Source organism: Hyperolius riggenbachi, unplaced genomic scaffold (assembly GCF_040937935.1).
Source record: "Hyperolius riggenbachi isolate aHypRig1 unplaced genomic scaffold, aHypRig1.pri scaffold_173, whole genome shotgun sequence".
Taxonomy (NCBI): Eukaryota; Metazoa; Chordata; class Amphibia; order Anura; family Hyperoliidae; genus Hyperolius; species Hyperolius riggenbachi.
Window position 1 is genome coordinate 258244 of NW_027152384.1, and position 24457 is coordinate 282700.

Consider the following 24457-nt stretch of genomic DNA (forward strand, 5'->3'; position numbering starts at 1 on the left):
AAAATAAGCAGATTCTGCCACTGTAAAGCACAATTACCTGGTCTATTCCTGGGTTCTCTTTATTTCTGTCAGAAAAAGAAGCAAGAGGCCGGCACCATCCACTGACAGTAGCTGCTTAATAGGGCCTTGGTGTAGGTCACCTCACATAACAGACCAATGCATATCAGTGCAACTTACAGCCTGCATAAGGAGGAGGGAATGGGAGAGGAGGTGGGTGCGGGGCACTAGGCAGACTGTACCTCTTATCACTGTTCAGCAGTGTATCTCTCCATAGGCTCCCGATGTCACATGACATGCATCGGAAGCCTACAGAGGGACACTGTCACACAGTGGTAGGAGTGGTACAGAGTAGAGGAGCCCGGTGGTGGACTAGGTCATTTTGCTTCTGCAGGGGCTGCTATGTGCATCAATGTTGCTGCCTGAATCCAATAATAAGGGTAGCGCACTTTTACAGGGAGGGGTATTTTGCAGCCAATATTAAGGGTGGCAGACTTATATGGAGAACAGGATTTAGCAGCCAAGAGTAAGGCCTGGAACCCACTTAGCTTTTCGAAGCCTTTTGTAAGCGCTTGTGATTTGAAAAGCTGTTGCTAATGTAATGCTATGCTAGTGGGTCTCAGGTCTAAGGATAAAGAACCTTTATGTATAGCATAATCCTACTGCTAATAATAACGGTAGCACATATTAATAGGTAGAACTATGTTGTAGCTAACAAAATGACAGCAAGCTTTAGAGACTACATTTGGCTCCCTGGACAGCACAGTACACTGTGAGATGTACTGTACACTGACTGAGGCAATTTTGTGCAGTTTTGACTTGGGACTTTTTCACACCGAGTCAGTTGCATGGCAAGAACACCGCAAGGTAGCAGTGTTACCTCTGCGGTGTGGCCATACAGTACAATTAATGTATGCCTCATTGCAAGGGGACGTGTTAGTCAGTTAACACATGGCATGCTGTGCGTTACTGCATAGGAATGCGCTGTGCCAAATTGGATGTGGAATGCCCCAAAGGAATACCATTGCCTTGCAATGCAGGGATATGGTCTGTTACGATGCAACAACATACTTAGTCTGGGAGGGACCTTAGTGGTTCCTGATTTATCAACCATATTTTTGCAGTTCTGCTACTACTGATTATACAAGCCAATTCTTAGCTCTTGCCTGATTTCATTCAATCCCACTCAATCCATACACACAAAATCTAGAATTGTATGCAGCACATTGAAGACGAAGAATTGTTTGATGTTTTAAAATATTAAAGCGGAATATAACCCTGCATTTCAACTTTGCTCTAAAATATTATTTACAGCATATTATATGCAAAAAACATTTTTTTTTACTAGACCAGCATTGGAAGGGTTAAACACAGAGGTTTAAAGGTCCTGGAGAGATATGCAGAAGTTCAGATAGATACATTCTATTTAGTAACATGTATCTATTGATAAACAGTTACACACTCTTTGGCTGTCCTCCAAGCTCCTTCTCAGTCAGAGAGATGAGTCACATGCAACACTTAGATACATTTTGTTTACATAAATGTATCTATTTCAGGTTCGGACAGGTCTGCAGAAATCTAAAGGAACTTTAAAGCCCTGTGTAACCCTTCCAATGCTGGTCTAGTAAAAAAAAATGCTGGTTGCATATAATATACTGTAAATAATGTTTTAGAGCAAAGTTGAAATGCAGGGTTATATTCCGCTTTAAATAAAAGTTAAATTTTATATTTATTCCTTTCCTAAAAGGTTATACCTTGTGAAAGTTGTGCCTGCATGTACCACACCCATCTAATACTTGGTACACACGATACGTTTTTGCGGCCAATAGATGCGTTTGATCATTTCCGATATGTCTGATATTACTTTCGATCCTTTTAAAGTTAGATTTCTCATAGAAGTGATGGAAATTGATAAGAAAAGAATTGAGCGGAAAAACTAATCGAAAATCGACCAAAAAAACGTATTGTGTGTACCAAGCATTAGAGCAACCCAGCTTATCAGAGTGCCGTGCTTAGGTGTATCCCAGGCCTAGTAACTCATTTTCAGCCATTTCACTCTGGTTCTTACCAGGCTCAAAATATACTCTGAGCTAATATCGTCTTAACAGGGATAACAACAGAATATGCTATCTGAAGTAATATCTGTGGCATATTCCACATGTTTAAAGAGTCTGTAGCCTTAAAAAAATACAGTGGAGGAAATAATTATTTGACCCCTCACTGATTTTGTAAGTTTGTCCAATGACAAAGAAATGAAACGTCTCAGAACAGTATCATTTCAATGGTAGGTTTATTTTAACAGTGGCAGATAGCACATCAAAAGGAAAATCAAAAAAATAACCTTAAATAAAAGATAGCAACTGATTTGCATTTCATTGAGTGAAATACGTTTTTGAACCCCTACCAACCATTAAGAGTTCTGGCTCCCACAGAGTGGTTAGACACTTCTACTCAATTAGTCACCCTCATTAAGGACACCTGTCTTAACTAGTCACCTGTATAAAAGACACCTGTCCACAGAATCAATCAATCAAGCAGACTCCAAACTCTCCAACATGGGAAAGACCAAAGAGCTGTCCAAGGATGTCAGAGACAAAATTGTAGACCTGCACAAGGCTGGAATGGGCTACAAAACCATTAGCAAGAAGCTGGGAGAGAAGGTGACAACTGTTGGTGCGATTGTTCGAAAATGGAAGGAGCACAAAATGACCATCAATCAACCTCGCTCTGGGGCTGCACGCAAGATCTCACCTCGTGGGGTGTCAATGGTTCTGAGAAAGGTGAAAAAGCATCCTAGAACTACACGGGAGGAGTTAGTGAATGACCTCAAATTAGCAGGGACCACCATCACCAAGAAAACCATTGGAAACATTATACCGCAATGGATTAAAATCCTGCAGGGCTCGCAAGGCCCCCCTGCTCAAGAAGGCACATGTGCAGGCCCGTCTGAAGTTTGCCAATGAACACCTGACTGATTCTGTGAGTAACTGGGAGAAGGTGCTGTGGTCTGATGAGACCAAAATAGAGCTCTTTGGCATTAACTCAACTCGCTGTGTTTGGAGGAAGAAAAATGCTGCCTATGACCCCCAAAACACCGTCCCCACCGTCAAGCATGGGGGTGGAAACATTTTGCTTTGGTGGTGTTTTTCTGCTAAGGGCACAGGACAACTTAATCGCATTAACGGGAAAATGGACGGAGCCATGTATCGTGAAATCCTGAACGACAACCTCCTTCCCTCTGCCAGGAAACTGAAAATGGGTCGTGGATGGGTGTTCCAGCATGACAATGACCCAAAACATACAGCAAAGGCAACAAAGGAGTGGCTCAAGAAGAAGCACATTAAGGTCATGGAGTGGCCTAGTCAGTCTCCGGACCTTAATCCAATAGAAAACCTATGGAGGGAGCTCAAGCTCAGAGTTGCACAGAGACAGGCTCTAAATCTTAGGGATTTAGAGATGATCTGCAAAGAGGAGTGGAGCAACATTCCTCCTAAAATGTGTGCAAACTTGGTCATCAATTACAAGAAACGTTTGACCTCTGTGCTTGCAAACAAGGGTTTTTCCACTAAGTATTAAGTCTTTTATTGTTAGAGGGTTCAAAAACTTATTTCACTCAATGAAATGCAAATCAGTTGCTATCTTATATTTAAGGTTATTTTTTCGATTTTCCTTTTGATGTGCTATCTGCCACTGTTAAAATAAACCTACCATTGAAATGATACTGTTCTGAGACTTTTCATTTCTTTGTCATTGGACAAACTTACAAAATCAGTGAGGGGTCAAATAATTATTTCCTCCACTGTATCTATTTTTACTTACAATTCCTCTAGAGTAGTATGGTGCTAGCTGAAACGCCGCTATCCCGCAGCTGAATGATGCCTCTTTGCCCCCTAAATCCCTGGGGTAAAATCCGAGGACCGCTTCCTGTAAGAGGCAGAGCTTGCCGCTGTAGCTCTGGCTCTGCTGTGTCAATCAGCTCCGATTGCCACCTCTCCCCGCCCCTCTGTCTTCCTTCACAGAGAGGGGCGGGGAGAGGCGGAGATCTGCACACAGATTGACACGCCTAAGGCAGGGCTACAGTTCAAAGCTCTGTCTCCCCGGGCAGCAAAATCCACAACCAAGAAAGTCATGGATTTTTGCCCCGGGGATTTTGGGGGGAAAGAGGCATCATTCAGTCGCAGGATTGGGGCGTTTGATTACACACAAGATTAATGACAACACACTGCAACGCTAGTCTTAAAGGGAACCTGTACTGAGTACAATTTTTTAAAATAAACATGATGTAGCTGCAAATGAATATTACATACTTACCTCGCCATCCGTTCCTCTCAGAAGCTCACCATTTTCTTCATACAGTGATCCCTTCCAGTTTTGACAAGATTTTGTCAGAACTGAAATATACCAGTTGCTGTCAGTTATATATCAGTTGCTGTCAGTTACAACTTAATGTGCAAGGTAATGTCCATGTTTCCCTATGGCTCAAGTGGGCGATATAACAGTTTAACAGTGTGCTGACCAGGAAGCTGTTATGGTGTAATGGCCATTTTCAAAATGGAGGACAGAGAATTTCATCGATCACAGTGGACAAACAGGATGCAGGAGAGGAGAAAGATTGATGAACAGACTACATGGGAGGTAAGTATGGCCTGTGTATGTTTATTTTGACTTTTTATTTTCAGTTCAGGTTCTCTTTAAGCAGATTGAAGAGCATGCATCAAATCATTCACACATGGAAGTAAAATGTACCTCTGGTGATGTCAGTAGAATAATTATAATAAATCAGAAGTTTAGAAATCAATGGGCAATGATTTAATGTGACGTATGCCTGCTTATTGTCACCTTTTGTTTGGCTTTCCAATCAGGAAAAAGAAAATCATGAAGTTTATCTGACAGACTTGTCTAGTCACATCTTTATTCTGTTTATACAAAAAAATACAGGTGTTTGGTGAACCAGAAGATGCTGTTCAAACATTTGCAAATTCGCAGTTGAGTGTTGCAAATAATAATGGAATATTTGTCCAGTACATGGATGAGAAATACCAATACTGTAAATGAACTAGAGGGAATTTTATACACATCATACTGCAACTGAACTAAAACTCTGGAAGTATAAAGTGCTGAAATCTTTGCACAAGTTTTGTTTGAGAACATGGTTTGGAAATTAATAATACAACCAGTAGTGAGGTATAACTTAAAGCAGAACTCCAACAAGGGAAATTATAATATGGAGACCAGATACTAAAAGGAAGGGGTTCTATTAAAACAGTGTAGCAATATAAGGAGGCACTTTGGAAGACCGAAGATCCTTTAATGGGTGCAAACTGCACTCCTCATGACTCGACATTTCTGTAAAAGGAAATGTCTTTATGCATCCAGAAGTAATTTTCATAACCTGCCTGGATTTGTACTATACAACTGGACCTATAAGTAATACACATGACAAAATGTATTGCTGTTTTATAAAGCTGTACATTTTATACTTACTGTATTTCTACCTGTATTAGTTTATCACCAGACACCAAGTTTTCAAAAATATTTACAAGCATGTAAACAGACCAATTACAATAGTTTGCTTTGCAAAATTACCCAGAATGCACTATCTTGTTTTGAAGGCGAAGGAGATCACGTCATTAACTACCATGTAATATGAGCCAGTGAGTGAAGAGAGTACATAAAGACAATTGTATTTGCTACCTTCAAATAGGATTCAGACTAAAGGCCCGTACCCATTACACAATTTTCCCAATGATTTTTCCAAGGATCAGCGACTAACGATCATTTCCGTGATCTCATATTGACATGTGCAGCCATAACGACCATCACAGCGGATTGGATGTTTCAGATCCACGACCACTCTGCGCACTTACCATTCATCCCATCGTGTGCCATTGTGTGTACCCGCTGGCCGGAGGATGGATCGTGGAATGCTTGTTCTTAGGGGGACTAGGCTGGATCCATTTTTCTCCGTCAAGTGGTATTTAGCTTAACTTTTAATGGGTGTTTTAGTTTTATTATGGGATATGGAGGGCCCGCCTTCAGTTGATCATGTCACATGAATGTAGCTACGAGTGAAGCTGTGCACAGGTTTGTGACAGCAGATATATCTGCCAAGAAAATGGCCAGTGATGTGCAATTAGCCAGGTTTGATACAAATCTGGTAACATCTAGCAGTACACAGATATCTGATGGAGGAATTTTATAAAATATACCACTGCGTACAAATACTGTCACTCATCCAGTACCACATACCTCCCAAAGCAGAATGAAGAGTTTTCAGTGGATATCTCTAATAGCAGTAGGGAGGATACAGTATGGTAGTCTGGGCCCATACTTATGTATGAAGGGAACAGGATGTACCAGAAACGTAGCAGCTACATGACTAAATGTATATTGCTTTATAAAATCCTTAGTTGGGGGGAGAACTTGCTACGTTATGTACATATTCACAGCATTAAGAAGACATACAGAGAAATATATACAAGGCAATGTTAAAATCTTCATCTTAATACAATCTGGACCGCTTTACATCAGTGGTGTCACCCGAGTTCTTCCTCTTCCGTGTATTCCGTGCAGCATCAGGGAGATAGTAGTTACTGGCAGGTGGAGGCGGGTCCTAAGGAGAACAACACAATGTCGTATTAACGTTATTTATTTTTTTAAAGGGAACTTGAAGTGAGAGGGACATGGAGACTGACATGTATTTCATATTAAAGAATACCAATTGCCTAGCAGCCCTGCTGATCCTCTGCCTCTAATACGTTTAGCCATAGATCCTGAACAAGCATGCAGATCAGATGTTTCTGACAAAAATCTGACTAGATTAGCTGCATGCTTGTTTCAGGTGTGATTCCAACACTACTAATGCCAGAATGATCAGTAGGACTGCCAGGCAACTGCTATTGTTTAGAAGGAAATACATATGGCAGCCACCATATGCCTCTAGCTTCAGGTTCCCTTTAACTGGAGCAACTTCTGGTTGCCTGGAATTAAATAATGGAAAATACAATAAATATGACAAACCTTCACAAGGTAATCTGCAATATATTCTGGCTTTAAGCAGTCCACTCCTTGTGCAGCAGCCTCAGCTACATTCACCTTGGCTTCATCGGGTTTCAGCTTACTGAAGTCTGCAAACAGGTGGGTCGCCTCTTTACACACAGAGGGGGAGAATCCAACAAACACCTACACAGGCAGAAGGAGGAAATCAACCTGATTAAACCATGCTAATCTCTAACACAATTATAATTAATGCACTTTCTCCATGGCAGCGTTATCAGACTCTGTTCCTGAAAGGCGTGGTCTACTATTTTGAAGTGAGAGTCCATTTATTTCAGTAATTCAACTTAAAGGGGAACCTAATACAGCTGTATATGAAATATGAACCCTTTGCAGGTGTTTTGGATTAATTAGCTGATCAGAGTCTGACGCAGAGCCTAGAATATTGAACATTTTCACAATATTTTAATAGTCCGATTCTGATTTTGAGGTTTTCTTAACCTCCTGGGGACCAGCAGCCTAACACCCCCTCAAGGACAAGAGCATTTTTACATGGAGGGGGGGTCCGCGCGATTAAATAGCCAGGCAGCAGTATCTCCAGTATACATAGCTAGGCATGGGTGTCCCCAGTATAGCCAGCAGCCTTAACTTAGCTCCCAATCTCCAGCAATGAGCAGCTCTACGCCCCTCCGCTCTGACCGACACCCCTGCTTGCATTGCCCCTAAGTTCCGGGTCCAGGCTTGATGACGTCATCAAGCTGGGATCAGACAGAGGCAGAGCGAGTAGGGATGCCGAGCAGAGCGACAATCGCCAGGAGAACGTCAGGAAGGCGAGTCTCGGTCCTCTTCCTCCCCTCCTATTGCCGTTGCTTACAGTGATCACTATGATCGTCCAGCGATCGTAGTGACCACTAATCAAGAGCCAATCTCCATGGCTCCTGATCAGTGAGGGGAGATGGCGGCTTTCATATGACAGCTTAATCTCCCCTCAGGTGCGTGCAATCGAGTCGGGAGCGCTAAAAGCAGGTGGCGTAAATCCTACGCCGCATCAGGTTTAGGCAGCCACAAGTGCGGCGTAGGATTTATTGCGGGTGGTCCCCAGGAGGATAAACTGTAAGCCATAATCATCAAAATTATAACGAAGACTTGAAATATCTTGCTTTGCATGTCGTGAGCATTTCATATCATAATTTCCCCATTAACCCCCCCTGGCGGTTTAATTCCCACTTTTTTTTAAGCATGTAGCTAGCCTAGCGCTAGCTACATGCTTCCCCCCTCCGTTCCGATCGCCGCCAGCGCCACTTGCCCATAAGGAAATCCCGTTCTGAATGGGATTTCCTTGAGGGCTTCCCCGTCGCCATGGCGATGAACGGAGTGACGCCATGGACGTCGTGACGTCACAGGGAGTCCCGATCCACGCCATAGTGCAGCCTGGCGGCGATTGGCCAGGCTGCGCAAGGGGTACGCGGGGGGGTAGCGGCGCATCGACGGCGGCGATCAGACCAAACGCGCAGCTTGCAAAGTGCTGTAAAATTATGTAAATCGGCCCAGCAGGGCCCGAGCGGCACCCTCCGGCGGCTTACCCCGTGTCACACACGGGGTTACCGCTAAGGAGGTTAAGTTGAATTACTGAAAAAAAATGGACTGATATTCTAATTTTTTTGAGTTTCACCTGTATATATAATACAAGGTGTACATTGCTTGCCATGCTAGGAAGGCGTTACTAGTAAGGGAATAATTTACATAAACCTTTTGTTACATAAACTAGTAAATAAGGCATTTATATTTACTAGTAAATCAGTGTGTTAAAATAAAGCATTTATAATTCGTCATTAAGCTGGCCATACACTAGGCTGATTCCCCGCCGATTGACAGCAGATTCGATTCGCTGCGAAAGAGAGACCACCCCCCCCCAGACCCCTTGCACAGCCTGGCCAATCAGCGCCAGGCTGCGCTATGGGGTGGATCGGGACTCCCTCTGACGTCAGTCCGATCGTCGCCATGGCTACGCTAGCTACATGCTAAGCAAAAAAAACCCTCCCGCGGCCGTGCGCCGCATATAATCAGAACGGCAGGGAGGTTAATAGGCTCTAGCAGGACATTTTTATAAGTCAGCATGTCATAAAAGGGGAACTGAAGAGAGAGGTATATGGAGGCTGCCATTTTTATTTCCTTTTAAGCAATACCAGTTGCCTGGCAGCCCTGCTGATCCTCTGCCTCTAATACTATTAGCCATAGCCCCTGAACAAGCATGCAGCAGATCAGGTGTTTCAGACTTTAAAGTCAGATCTGACAAGACTAGCTGCATGCTTGTTTCTGGTGTTATTCAGATACTTATCTTCCCACGGACACTGCGCTCTCAATGGATTCCCAAGTATTCCAATCCTCTGTGCTTTTATGCTCCAATTCGTGAACATAGAAAAAATAGACAAATAAACATAGCGCGACTCTGTAATTAACATATGAATCCACCACGTGTTTTGAAATTCTCATGTGATGCCACCACAAACAGGTATCACAGCTCCTCACCCTCTATAGTGGCTGTCAACCCACAGACAGCTTAAGCGTTTATTCTCCAGTGATTTTAAAGCCTTCCACCGCTTTGTGCTGCGTAAACATCACTAAGATCTCCAGCCTCTCACCTTATGTATATGCTGCCAAACTATAGGTCAGCTATAGCGCTTAATGAGTTCCACTCCCGTTGTTTCCACACCAGTTTCTATCTCCTTTCCAACAGTGATCCATTCAAGTTTACACCTATTGACTAAAAGGAGTCTCCATAGCGTAAAACTGTTTCTTTAATTTAAAAAGTTTAAAAACAATTGCACTCACATGCTCCCATAAAGTTATGCGCATATAAGATCCAAGACGAGCTGTAGTCCAGTCCACGTCCTTAAGCTCCGCCCAACGCGTTTCGTATCAAATACTCATCAGGGGCTGAGGATTGGAATACTTGGGAATCCATTGAGAGCGCAGTGTCCGTGGGAAGATAAGATTGGTACACTTGTATGTTTGGTGCAAGAGGACTGCGATCCAATACAGGATTTTAATGTGTTTTTTTCACAGGTGGACTTTATTTCAGAGAATTTATTTACAGGTGGACATTTGATTGGAGGTTCACAGACACCTTAAGGGGGGTTTTGGTATTAGATATGTTAAAGGCCCTTGATTGAATAGAGGGCGGAATTATTGCACTATTGAGCGCACTTTTTTGACAAGAGTATATTTATTCAGATACTACTGCAGAGAAATAGACCAGCAGGGCTGCCAGGCAACTGGTATTGATTAAAAGGAAATAAATATGGCAGCACCCACATCTCTTTTTACATTTGTTCTGTAAGGTTGTGGTCTGGATCAGAAGACAAATGATTTGCACGTGTGCTGCTCTCCCAACATTAAAAACCCAACACAATATTATCAGAAATTTAGAGGTCGAAATTTTTCTTGTGTTCAAAGCTACAGAATTATTTTTGTTTAGACTGAAGCGCATTAAAAAGAAAATGTAACCGTAATCAGTAATGGTCCTATATTCTGAACGAACGATTAGCTGGAAACGGTTAATTGGGGACACCAACAGAAAGTGAAAACTTGCCAGATCCAATTGCAGCTATTGATCCTTTTTTTTACCAAATTGATTCCATTGATTAGATAAGTTTTCACTTCTCGTTCGTGTTCCTGATTGTTCATTTTGGCCCAATTCTCAGCTGGTTGATCATTCAGAAAATTGGACCATTAATGGCCACCTTTAAGTTATTGTTTTTTGTTTTTTTTTTAACATGAGAAAATATAAAGACCGACTTACCTTGGCTCCACCTGACTGGAGAAGGCGTCTGAAGCCAGGCTCTTTTGGCTGGTCAACATTTAACACAACTTTCCATCCACTGAAGGCTCCCTGTTGATGTTAAAACACAAATGTTGAAATATGTAGTCTTTGCTAGACATGTTACATAAGCAAAAAGTGGTCACGTGGCTTGGCACATAGGTCACTGACACACCTAAAGCATCAAGAGGTTTCAGTGATAATCTTTAAGTACCGTACACCTGAAGTGGTAAGCACATTGTGGCTGCCATATTTCCTTTTAAACAATACCAGTTGCCTGGCAGTTCTGCTGATCTTTCTGGAATCAGTAGTGTCTGAATAACACATCTAAAAACAAGCATGGCGCTTTTCTAGTTAGACTTAAGCGAGCACCTGAACTGCATTGCTTGTTTAAGGTATATGGCTGAAAGCATTAGGCTCCTTTCACACTACATACCATGCACATCCTGAAATATAGGATCGCAATGCAATAGTCATGTAAAGTCGCATCGCAGCCTAATACTGCGACCCATACAGTGCAGCCTACAGTCTATTGAGTTAGTGCTTGCACAATGTGTGTTGCCCGGTAACACACTGCGTTGTTCTGTCGGGACTCATTGCACCGCACAACTACCAGTATGAAAGCCCCCATTGAAATATACATTGTATTTTGTTTATATTGACCATTTTGCAATAAGGGAAAAGGAGATTTAGAGGCAGAGGATCAGCAGGATGCCCAGGCAATTTAGTGTTTAACCACTTCGCATCCAGACCTTGTTTACCCTTATGGACCAGAGCAATTGACGTTTTAGCTATGTCCCTATTTAATCAGCCATAACTTTCTCCCTACTCACTACACCTAAATGATCTATGTATCTTTTTTTCAGGACAAACTAGACTTTCATAATGTCCCTAGACCAAAAAAAGTTTTCTATGCATTTTAATGGGGGGGAAAAAAGGGGGAAAAATGAAAAAAAACAACAACATTTTTTCTCAGTTTTTAACAGTTCCAGATTGAAAATAAAAAGTGCCACAGGAGATAAAAACATGTCACCAGTATTATGTCCCCAGTATAGATAGCAAAATGTGTCCAGAGTATCAGCCCCCCTGTACAGCCAGATGTGTCCCCAATATCAGTCACCCCCAGTATAGCCCGATGTGTCCTCTGTGTTTGGCACCTCCAAGTATATACAGATGTGTCCCCAGGATTGCTGCCCTTCAGAACGAAATGTGTCCCTAGGAATGTTGGTCCCCATTATAGCGAGATGTGCCCTCAGGATTAGCGAGTGCACCCAGGATTAGTATCCCCCCGCCATTATAGCCAGATCTGCCCCCAATGTAAAATTCTACACTCAAAAGTACTATATTTGGCCCCTCTTATTTTATCCCCCCCCCCCCAGCTGCACATTTTACCCCCCCCACCAGGGGTCCACGCACTCCCATAATGGCCAGCCAGATGCCCCACCCCCCACCCAGGCAGCAAGCAGCCTGACTCACCTTATCTCGCTCCAGCGATCAGCCTGCAGCCAAATCATCCGATCCCCGCTCTGCACGCAGCCCTGTGATGCTGAATAGCCGGGTCCCGGCTTGATAACGTCATCAAGCCGGGACCCAGGTAACCGGCATTACACGGCTGAGTTCAGAGCGGGGATTGGAGGGTCGGGCTGCAGGCTGATCGCTGGAACAAGATAAGTTGAGTCAGGCTGCTTGCTAATCACCTTTTTTAGCGGTGATCGTTCATCCGCCGGGGGTGGGGTGGGGGAGGGTGTGTGTGTGTGTGTGTGTGTGTGGATGTTCTCTAATTGGCTACAAGGGAACATGTTCCCTTTCACCAATTAGTATTGCAGCTGTCAGTGCCAAGAGGTGTGCTCTGAAGCGCACCTGATCGTGCACAGCAGGGCTGCAAGCTAATCAGTATATCTACGTCATGGTGGCTTGGTGGGTGCCACAGATCACGTAGATATACTGTAGCGGTGACAAAGTGGTTAAAAGGAAATAAATATGTCAGCCTTCATAGTCCTCTCACTTTTGGTGTGCTTTAAAGAGAACCTGAGGTGGGTTCTAAGAATCCTAATAGCAGACAGAGGCTGGCTGTGCATATAATCACCAGCCTCTGTTGCTATATATCGTCCCTCCTTGGCCCCCCTGCGCTCTGCTCTGCCCCCCATTAATCATAGCCGCGCTGCTGACACGCAGCGTGTCACCAGCTGACTGTTTACAATTGCCTATCAATCTCTGCCGCTCCCCCGCCTCCTCCCTAGCTCCAGTCCCCGCCCCATCCCTCCCCGCTGATTGGAGGGAAGGGAAACGGGCGGGGACCGGAGCTATGGAGGAGGCGGGGAGTGGCGGAGATTGATAGGCAATTGTAAACAGTCGGCTGTTGACACGCTGCGTGTCGACAGCGCGGCTATGATTTATGGGGGGCAGAGCAGAGCGCAGGGGGGCCAAGGAGGGACGATATATAGCAACAGAGGCTGGTGATTATATGCACAGCCAGCTTGTCTGCTATTAGGATTCTTAGAACTCACCTCGGGTTCCTCAGTCTAATGATTCTGGAATTCAGATTAGCAAAAGGAGACCAAAACCCATTTTTAAAATACACTTCTTAAATACCATAACGCTACATGATATTTGACAATACATTTGAGACCAACCGACTTCAAAGTTATCTATGGATGGAATTAAAACATAACTCCCACCCACCATAATGTAATGTCATGGGTGGAGGTGACAATCACTATCACATAATTATTCATACCTCTGGCAAATTTTGACTTTTTTGATGGGAAATGGCTAGGAGTCTCCCAAAAGATAAGATATTACTCAGTTTTTATTTAAATTTGAGCAAAAAGTGTCCAGTCCAAAATTATTCATACACTTCAAACTGTCACAGTCTGTGGGAAAATCCAAATTTCTATACGATTCCAAATAGTCCAAGCTGTTCTAAAGCATCCTAATTACCTTGATTATTTGGGAACAGCTGTTTTAATCAATTAAACAGGTGGAAAACAGCAGCTCTCTGCAGTTGCTTTGTGGACAGTCATGGCTAAAGGTACGTACACACATACGACAACGATCGTTCGTTGTGAACGACGAACGAACTTTTAATTGAGGAAAGAACGACCTAAGTAAAGATAGCTTTAAAAGGTATGTAATGATCTGATCGGTAGAACGAACGTTACATCACGTAGGAAACTATTGCGCTTGCACATAAAAATAAAAAGTTCCATGGAGAAATAGCGAAATGCGCATGTCAAGCCTAGTACGAACGACCGTTTTCCAACGATGTACTACTTTTGCAAACGATCGCAGTTGGAAAAAATCCGCCAAGCTAGATCGTTCATTTTTAACGATCTAGCTCGTCCGTCGTTAGATTTAATGGTCGTTGGCTGCTTTTTGTTTTTTTTTAAACGATCGTCGTTTGAAACGATCGTTCCCCGATCATTTCAAACGACTATATCGCATGTGTGTACGCACCTTAAGACAAAAGAGCTCAGTGAGGACTTGCAGCTGCGCATTGTGGCTGCTCACAAGTCAAGAAAGGGCTACAAGCAGGCATGGGCTTAAATTCAGATTCGGGTGATCCGGATAGTTAATATCCGGATTTCACCCAGTAATGCTGTGCGGGCTGGGTGGGGGGAGGGAGAGGGGTCAAGCTTACCTATCTTAAGTCTTCTTCGCTCGTCCCGCGGCGCCTCCCGCGATGCATTCCAATCCGCCGTCACGTGGCTACAAACACTTCCTCCTTTTGGGTTGAAGGAGGAAGTGTTTGTAATCACGCAACGGCGGATTGGACCGCATCATGGGAGGCGCCGAGGGACGAGCAAAGAAGACGTTAGATAGGTAAGCTTGAAACCCCCCCCCCCCCCCCCCGCCCGCACAGCATTACTGGGTGAAATCCGGATAGTAACTATCCGGATCACCCGAATCCGAATTTAAGCCCATGCCTGGCTACAAGGCCATTTGTAAAGGTTTTCCATTTCCAGTGGTTACGGTGCAAAGTATTATTAAAAAATACAAGATGTTCTGCACTGTGAAAAATCTCAGAAGTCGTGGTCTGAAGCAAAAAAGTGACACCTGTGCTGGCCAGAAGGATAGCGAGAGAGATGATAAAGAATCCATGGATCACCACCAAGGCCATCCTGGTGAATCTGGGCTCAGCTGGTGGTAATGTCTCAAGGCAGACAATCCAATGGGCACTGCACACTGCTGGATTCCACCGATGCAGAACAAGGACGACACCACTTCTCTAGATAAGGCACACAAAAGCTAGCTTGGCCTTTGCAAATGCTCATCTGGACAAAGAAGACTTCTGGTCTTCTGTGAAAAAACTAGGATTTTTTTTTTGGTCACAATGAGGTTTCCTTCATTTGGCGTAAAAAAGGAGAAGCCTTAAGCCCAAAGAACACCATCCCCACTGTCAAACAAGGTGGTAGGAACCTAATGCTTTGGGGTTGTTTTTTCAGCCAATGAACCAAGGAACCTAATCACCTTCAACAGCACCATGAAAAGAGTAATACATGAGGATTCTCAACATCATCAGGTAGTCTGCAGAGAAACTTGGCCACCAATGGACATTTCAGCATGACTATGACCCAAACCCACAGCTAAAGTGGTGAAGAAATGGTTAGCAGACAACAACGTTAGAGTTTTGGAGTGGCCCAGCCAGAGTCCTGACTTGAATCCAATTGATAATCTGTGGAGGGAGCTAAAGATCAGAGTGATGGTAAGTTAAGAACCTCCAATCTGAAAGATTTGGAGCTCATTGCTAAAGATGAATGGACAAAAATACCAGAGGAGACATGCAAAAAGCTGGTCTGTAATTACAGGAAGTGTTTGATTGCTGTAATGGCTAATAAAGGCTTTTGCTATTGATTATTGAGAAGGGTATGCATAATTTTGGATAGGACACTTTTTGCTCAAATGTAAATAAGAGCTGACAAATGTTTTTTTCCACAATAATTCCTCTTGTACATCGTCTTATTATCTTTTAGGTGACACCTGTCATTTCCCATCAAAAAAAATACTTGCTGGTTGAATAAAAGTAACCCCAAGTCAAAATGTGCCAGGGGTATGAATAATTATGGGCAGCAATGTACATACAATGTTAACAAGGGGTATCAGAGAGGTAGCACAAAGTTATACATGCAAACATTTTCAGCACTATCCTGCTAGCAGGAGTGTTTGCTCAGTCAGATAAAATTGTTTTGGCTTCTATTTACTTTTTTGAAAAGCTGCCCTGCATTCCCCTACTAGCCACATACTCAAGTGCATATATACAGCACTGGCTTTGTTAAAGGGGTTCTGTTGCCCTTTTAAAAAACAAAAACTGCCACTTACCTGCGGCATCTATTGGCCTCCTGCAGCTGGAATGTCCTGCGCCCTCCTCTTCCAATTTGCCGTTCCCCGCCGCCGGTCCTGGTGTAATTATTCGTCTAACTAGACGAATACAAGTGCGGCCGCGCGGCCATGGCATCAGCGGGAGCTTACTGCGCAGTACGAAGTTTTCCGCGCAACCGCACTTCTATTCATCCAGTTAGACGAATATTTACACCAGGACCGGCGGCGGGGAACAGCGAATCGGAAGAGGACGGTGCGGGACATTCCAGCTGCAGGGGGCGATAGAAGCCCAAGTGGCAGTTTTTGTTTTTTTAAAGGGAAGGTTTAGGGAGGGTGGAGGAAAAATAAAAATCAATTTCCACTTACCTGGGGCTTCCTCCTGCCCGTGGCAGGCAGGAGGGTGCCCTCGCCGCCGCTCCGCAGGCTCCCGGTGGTCTCCGGTGGCCGACCCGACCTGGCCAGGCCGGCTGCCAGGTCGGGTTCTTCTGCGCTCCAAGTCCTGGTACTTCTGCGTCCCACGCCGGCGCTCTGACGTCATCGGACGTCCGCCGGGCTGTACTGCGCATGCGCAGTAGTTTTGCGCACGCGCAGTACAGCCCGGCGGACGTCCGATGACGTCAGCGCGCCCGCGTGGGACGCAGAAGTACCAGGACTTGGAGCGCAGAAGAGCCCGACCTGGCAGCCGGCCTGGCCAGGTCGGGTCGGCCACCGGGAGCCTGCGGAGCGGCGGCGAGGGCACCTCCTGCCTGCCACGGGCTGGAGGAAGCCCCAGGTAAGTGGAAATTGATTTTTATTTTTCCTCCACCCTCCCTGAACCTTTCCTTTAAAAGGGCAACAGAACCCCTTTAAACTGTGCAAAGGACAAAAAAAAGGGGGGGGAGGGGTGAGTACACTTTTACTAGGACTTGTATTATAGGTCTTTAGTAACATAAGTTCGGGGATGCTTTAAAGTCACTTCTTTTCATACTACTCCTCATTGCTACACACTCTTCTGATTTTGTATTATAAATATATCAGTATTTTTCTCAGTACACAGTTCCAGTACCTCCACAATGCCCATCTCCTGTTTTTTCCTCTGCAGCTTCTTCCTCCATCGCATTGCTGCTTCTGCCAGCATCCTCTGAGGCACTGTAATGCTACTGATAGCCTTCAGTATAGAACTACTTCCCCACTCATAATCGTCCTCCTGCAGAAACAAACACATTCAGATGCCAAGAAACAACCTGGTGAATATGCACCACTGCTGCTTGCTTTGTGAAAAGCTCATACAGATAGGGGAACCAGCATCATTTTCCTGTAGGAGCAAAAAAGAAAACAAAACTGTGGCTTATACCATACATGCGGGTGCTAACACAGTAAACTGGGGCACTAACAGCAATAAACTATGCATTAGCACATTAAAAAAAAAAAAGGGGGAAAACATTTATATCATGCGTTTCTCCTGCGGACTCAAAGCGCCAGAGCTGCAGCCACTAGGGCGCGCTCTATAGGCAGTAGCAGTGTTAGGGAGACTTGCCTAAGGTCTCTTGCTGAATAGGTGCTGGCTTACTGAACAGGCAGAGACGAGATTCGAACCCTGGTCTCCTGTGTCAGAGGCAAAACCCTTAACCATTACACCATCCAGCCACCTTTGCATTGGCACCATGTTTTCTCTTGAAAATTGTTTTAGCTGGATGGGGTGAAGCTGTAACTGGATACACATATATAGGGGCCGGTTCACATTGGCACAAAAAGTGGTCTGTTAGGCGGAACTAAACGAACCGGATGCTAATGGAGGTGAACGGATCCTATGTTAAAGCAATAGGATCTGTTCACAGTGCTGCGTTAGAACAGATCCATTTGGCACGTTCCGCAAGTTTGGGAAGGCTGCGATAAATTAGGAGCCACGGACGTGTCGTATTGACCACGTACTAATGGAACAGAGGGTTACAGATGAGAAACTGATGCCTTTTCAAAACTGATCTGTTCTACGATCAATTTTTCACCCATGCAGTGTTAACCGGGCCTATAACAGGTAAATATGGCGCAGAGAAAAGTGCACTCCTGTATAAATTACTTTTTCCCTGTATAGCTGTCTCTTTCTGTAAAGTTCTGACTGTCGTGGTTTGAATTAGTGCATCTCGTAACTGAGATGGGGAGGAGGGGTTGGAAGAGTTCTCAACATTTCCTTTATTCTTTTCAAAAGCACAAAATTCAGTGCACACAATTTTAGCAGAGATATTGTTCCATTGCCATTCAAGGAATGCCTTTGAAGATGACCGAATGTTTATTGGGATTCTCAGGGATTCTGACTAGTCTGAAGCCCTATACACACATGCATTTTTTATTGGCCAATGGCTGGGCAATTTTACCAATTTCCATGTGGCATGAGAGAAAACAGATTTTGAATACTTATTGTAAGAATGAACAGAGGCGCCAAAAGAATAAGATCAATAATTAAAATATTTAAAAATGCTTAGGAGGCAGTGGTGGACTTACCTCCTTTAAGCAGACACAACAAGCTGTGCATTCAACAAAAGGTATGTTTATTGGTACACTCCAGGGGTTAATCACAACGCGTTTCGCAGGCCTAAACCCGCTTCAATAGGCAGTAAAGGATAGGAGTTCACAACAGCAGTATGTCAGGGTCACACCTGGCGCTAGGTGTGACCCTGACATACTGGTGTTGTGTACTCCTATCCTTTACTGCCTGATGAAGCGGGTTTAGGCCTGAATATTCAACTTCAAAGCCTTGATTCTTCTGATCAGAATCTGAATCTGCGTACACGCGCACCACGGCAGGGGAAGTTAAAATCCCTGGTCACGGCCTCGGTGCCCTGCCCTCCACGTCGCCTTCCAGCTCTCCTTCAGGACGTGGAGGGCAGTGGCCAGACGTGACGAGAAGGGCGAGTTCACACCTCCTGCCGTGGTGTACGAAGATTCAGGAAGAAACGAGGTTCACAATTTGAAAATTCTAAACACATTGACACTACTTATATGTAAGTTTACATATGGATTTTAAAAGTAACAATTTTTAAACTTCACAATTATCAGCATGCATCAGTTGTACAACAATAAACCATTCATCTGACATGAAGAAAACCGTAAAAAAAAAAAAATACATAATGAGTTAAGACTAACCGGAATGAAGCGCTTTGCAGCTCGGCAGGCCTCGAGATAAGAGCGATGAAGCACCCACTTTCCAGCAGCCATTGAGGCAAGATACTTCTCATTACGAAGAGGCTGACCCACAATTATATGTGTACAACTAGGATCGAAGCACTGCTTATCTAATACTATTCCACCTGCAAACACACACAACGAAACATTTGAAATAAAAAAATAAATAAAAAGCAGAGGGTTCTTATGTTACACAGGTTTAAAGCAGACTAAAATAACACGATCTGACAGATCATCTTGAATGTATTACACAGGTTTTGAATTCATTAATTTTTTAAACAAATCAAACACGTGACTGGACAATCAGACAGATTGCTGGTCTATAAAGAGATGTGATCACAATCAAGGCATAATGGTCTTGGTCTCTAACAAACTTACAGGGCTTTATTCTGCTCAGATTCACTGAGATTTGTCACTCTGCAGAGAATCACCGAGTTTGGGCCTTTGCTGGCAACACAGAGCAGACTAATGCTAGGCATACATGGTGCAATTCTGCGCCGGAATCGAGCCGCTGGCTCGATGCCAGCATGTCCCCGCGGATCGATTCCCGCTCGTCCCCGCGGGCATTACTTATCAGCGCTTCCTTTCTGTTCCATTGTCCACTCGCCGGGATCGAGCGCAGAATCGATCCGCCGCGGTGATCGGACAGGTTGGATATTATCAATCGAGCCATCAGCGGCTCGATTGATAAGAACTATCTAGCCGTGTATGCCTAGCATAACACAATCTAAGGAGGTAGACGCTGATAGATATGTGCAAGCAAGTTTTATTGTTACTGGTATATTCGATCAAGCAAGTTTTATTGTTAACTTCTCCAGGATGTAGCAAGGTCAAAATTGTGCAGGTGGAAGACAATCCAGGGTTTTAATTTAATCCACAAAGAATTCTTATCTTTCAGTAAATGTTATTTAACCCCAGAGTAAATTGCAAAATACCTGTACTTGTAACTGTGCAGAAACATTCTCTCTCTCATTTACCATTATAAAATGATAAAGGGATACTGAACACAACTATAGCATGTAAAATTGAGTAGATATTTTCATGGCGCCAGGCAGTCTGTCGCGGGGCAAAACTCTACGGTGACGTTAAATATCTGTTCCCCCTCTGAGTTGTTGAACTTGGAGGGAGATGTAATTTGGGGTCTGGCAACTGCTGGAGCCCCGGATCACCGCTACGCGCAGCAATACATTGCTGCTATGAGGCGCACAGCGCCGCGCGCTGAAATATCCTGCTTTGTGTAAAATTACTTTCAGTGGAGAATGATTTCTTCATTTATGTATTTTGAATCCCAATACTGGCATCTATTTAAGTAAGGTTAACACTAATGGTTGGTTCACACTGGGTGAAATTGCGCTGTAGTTGCTAGTCATTGGCGAAGTGCTAGTGCAGTGTCACCCTATAAGGGTGTTCCCACAGCAGAGTTTTGGTTTTTAGATAATCTAAATCTTGCTAGATGTAGCATTTTTTTCAGTGTGATTCAGATTGAAAAAAAACTCACAAAAACAGTTGGTGATTGCGTTCTGCAGTGGGGTCTAACCCTAACAAAACAAGGTAGGTGTAATTTTGAGGGGGGGGGGGGGGGGACACAAAACAAAACAATCCAGGCATAGTCCTGTATTATATATTGCCTTACCTAGTTCCTCAATGAGCTGGGAGTAATCAATTCTTTCCTGAGGATTTAAGGAAGAAAGCTGGAACCTCCGTACCTTTGTATCTTCCTCTTCCACTGGAGCTCTATCTCCCTGTTATCACAAATCAAATGCATTATTAAAATGTATTTGTACCTCCACTTACCAGTGAGACCCTCTCTGAGGAAGCGAGCATTGTTAGCTTGTGAAACGGCTGTTAGACCTGTTGCTTAACTTTTTGTATCTGTCACTGGATGGGATGAAATAAATTTGCAATTGCAACTCGGCTGGTGCCCGGTTCTCCTTCTCCTTTTTCAGCACATCTAGCGATGTATAGGCAGGATGACCAAGATACAGATCTCTCTTTCTGATCAGAGAGATCTGTTGCCCACACACACCACAAGCAGATTATCGATAGATTTTAGCATGGAATCTATCAGGAATCAGCCTAGCAACGCTGCCTAATACCCCCGCCCCAGAGTGTAAAACCTCTCCTGTCTCACTGCCACAACCCCCAGCCTCCTCTGCTGTCACCCAGTGTCTGCTATCGCACCAAGTGCCACCATGTGGTGGTGCGTGTACCACGAAGCATGTGTATGATGTTACGCACTCGACTGGTACCAAACGGGATAACGGCGGATGAGGCCGGGAGTCGTGGCGGCAGAACAGAGGAGATTTTACACTGCACAGACACCGAGGGGGACATTTACACTTTGAGTAGGCAAGGCAGGCTGGGTTCATCACATTATGAAACGCAGTTACTGCCACACACACAGTACAGCAATTTTGACAGAGATTTTTCAAGCATGTCTAATGGACACATTTGACCGATTTTGGCCGGAAGTCGGTTGAATCATTGATTAGCTATGCTTGCTGTGGCAGATTTTCATTGAAAGTGATAAAATTTTGAATCGAATGGTCGATTAAGTCGCAAAATTGGTAAACGTATGTGCACTTTTAGAGTATGGAGAAATATATATTTTATGTTTTCACAGCTAATATAGTGCAGCCTTCTATTGCATTGCCTATACTCCACAATTTTCCCAAATTGTAAAATCAGATTGAGGAAGAGAAAAAGGCAAGCTGTAGCATCCTACCTTTTCTTTGGGCTGTGGCGCTACAGGTGGATTAGCAAGGGGGAATGCAATGCATGGGGCCTGTGGGGTGGGGATCAGTTGGTCCTCTTTTACTGGAGACTGAAGATCTGGTTCTTTCTTGGAGCCTTCTTGGGCTGAACTAAGTTCTAGCTGCTCACATGCCTCTTAAATATAAAAAATGAGAATATTTTAGAGATTGCCAATGGAAACTGTGAAAATGACAATAGTTGATGACAGATGGTCTTACCCATTTCAGCCAGCTCTGTATCGGTTAACGATTCTTTAAGCATAGTTTGGTCAGCACCATGCATCTTCTGAGCCTGCAGTGGTTCTATGCACTGAGAGGGGCTGTCAGGCCACTGCAAATTACTGGCCAGCTTGGCTCTCTCCTCCCTTGCAGTTGGATCATCCCAAATAATTTGCTCATTTTGCGATGGTTCTGTGTTAAGATCTGTTAAGGTTTGCCGAGAGTTTCTGAAAGAGAAGGGGCACAATGACAGATCCGTACGGACGTATGTGGTACATGCACACCAAGCTAACTGGCATAATGGACTAGTGCTCAACTATTACTTGCTGCTATAAATACCTTCGCGCTTCCAATACTCTGCTCCTGCCATTACGGGTTGTTCGAATGCCTTCTGGAGTGCAGGGAGAATTATCAAACCCTGTTCTGCTTAATGATGATCCTTGGCCCTTCACCATAGATGTTGCAGACATCAGTTCCTGCAACTGGCGCTGGAAGTTCTCTCTCATCTCTAATGCTTGTGTAAGAACTTTCCAAGGATGAAAAAAAAAATGTTTTTATTAACTGTTTGTTGAAACAAAACACTCAAAAAGGTTATTTAGCAATAACAGGTAGCAGAAAAATCAGAAGCAATTATATATGGGCTGATAAACACAAACCAATATTCACTCCCTGTCAAAAAGAAAAACAAAACTATTAATTTGGTTATTGACTGGAAGCAAATCTTGCTGCATACCAGTCAGAACCAATAATTGTTTTATCTGTCAGCATATCTGGTTTAGTCTGTGTGCATGTGCTAACAACCCATAGATCTTTACAGTGACCCACAGGAAGTTGTGTGGCACTAATGTGCCATAACACGTTATGACAGCCCTTCTCATAGTGTCTGGCTTAGCAGGAAGGGGGGGTGTTGTGTGAAGTTGCACGCGATGTCCTGTTTGTGTCATTATTTGAGGAAGGTGGACCAGGTGGCATTTGGAGAAACACAGCAGGAGTGAGAGAGATACTCTTTTTTTATATCTACTAGATCATCAATAAATGCTAAAAGTTTCCCATTTTGAGCATATATTTTCGTTTACTACCAATCTTTGCCTCCTGTCCCCTAACCAGAGCCCCATCTACATACAAACATTTGTTTCTAGTTGCTGTATCCTCAGCTCCTGCGCATTATGATATTTAAACATTCCTTCATATAAGAACACTAAATATTTACCTCCTTTAACTTCACGTGAGGCCTTTTGATTTTTGTCAGGATTAGCTGCGTTATTAGGTGACCTATTCATTGTATTAGACTGTTCATCTCCATCTGGTAGACAAGCATTCTATAAAAAAACAAAAACGACTTAACATGCACTAGTCAATATCAAAAAGTTATCCTGAAACTCTCCAGAGTTTTCTCCTGGGAGATAAATTTTCATCTTCACTAAAAAAATAACTTTTCAGCACTGAACTCAAAAAGTACAAAAAAAAAGTAGGCAAGAAAGTAAACATGCAGTTCCTGGATAACAAACAAGATAGGGGCTATAGGTTTGTTCTTAAGATACATTTCTAGGCAAGTTGGAACACCGTGCATCCCCTTCCTCTCCCTTGTGTCCCTCCTCTGTGCCAACCTTTGACTCCAATGTCCTTCTGTGCCTTGACTGTGCTACCTTGAGCTTTTTACTCATTGCAGAAAATAGGAGATACAGCTCCGACAATCGCTCAGTCTTCTTCTCCCTCAATGTGGAAGTGACATTATTGCGATGGTGGTATAGGTGGGCTGTTTGTAAAGCACTATGTCTATAACCCAGGCATGACCTGTATTAAACTTATTTTGAGTATTTCTTAGCTTACATGTTGAGGTAAGCCAAGATGGTGCCAGGCACCCTAACAGTTGTACTATCTCTGTATTTTTATGCACTCATGTTTATTGCTTCTTTGTAAAGTGCCAAAAATAAGATTAAAAAAACAGGTGGTAACTATACCATCAAGCTTCAAAAGGGACAGAAGTAAATGTGTATATAGTGGAGTTAGAGAAGTACCTCATCATCGTTTAAAGTAGCTGAAAGTTTAGTGCTCACGCCATCTTGCACCGAGCTGATATCCAGGCTCATTTTAGGGTTGTAGGTGTGAGGGTAGAGAGACTCCGGAACTCGCCTTTGTTCGTCCGCACACTACAGAAAGAACATCACAGGAAACGTTTAAGAAAAACATAACT

General features: G+C 43.7%; 1 protein-coding gene across 1 annotated transcript in view; it reads right to left on the reverse strand.

The window, feature by feature from the left end:
- Positions 1-4674: 4674 nt before the first annotated feature.
- The window catches only part of LOC137543709 (DNA topoisomerase 2-binding protein 1-A-like), a gene marked incomplete at its 5' end in the record, with an annotated part of 41545 nt that continues 21762 nt past the window's right edge, over positions 4675-24457 (reverse strand). Inside the window, 11 exons of the mRNA XM_068264832.1 lie at positions 4675-6610; positions 7018-7179; positions 10796-10885; positions 17178-17318; positions 19253-19416; positions 20925-21033; positions 22017-22180; positions 22264-22490; positions 22603-22789; positions 23474-23582; positions 24282-24413. Coding sequence (XP_068120933.1) covers positions 6500-6610; positions 7018-7179; positions 10796-10885; positions 17178-17318; positions 19253-19416; positions 20925-21033; positions 22017-22180; positions 22264-22490; positions 22603-22789; positions 23474-23582; positions 24282-24413 — 1596 coding nt within the window. The remainder of the gene's footprint in view (positions 6611-7017; positions 7180-10795; positions 10886-17177; positions 17319-19252; positions 19417-20924; positions 21034-22016; positions 22181-22263; positions 22491-22602; positions 22790-23473; positions 23583-24281; positions 24414-24457) is intronic.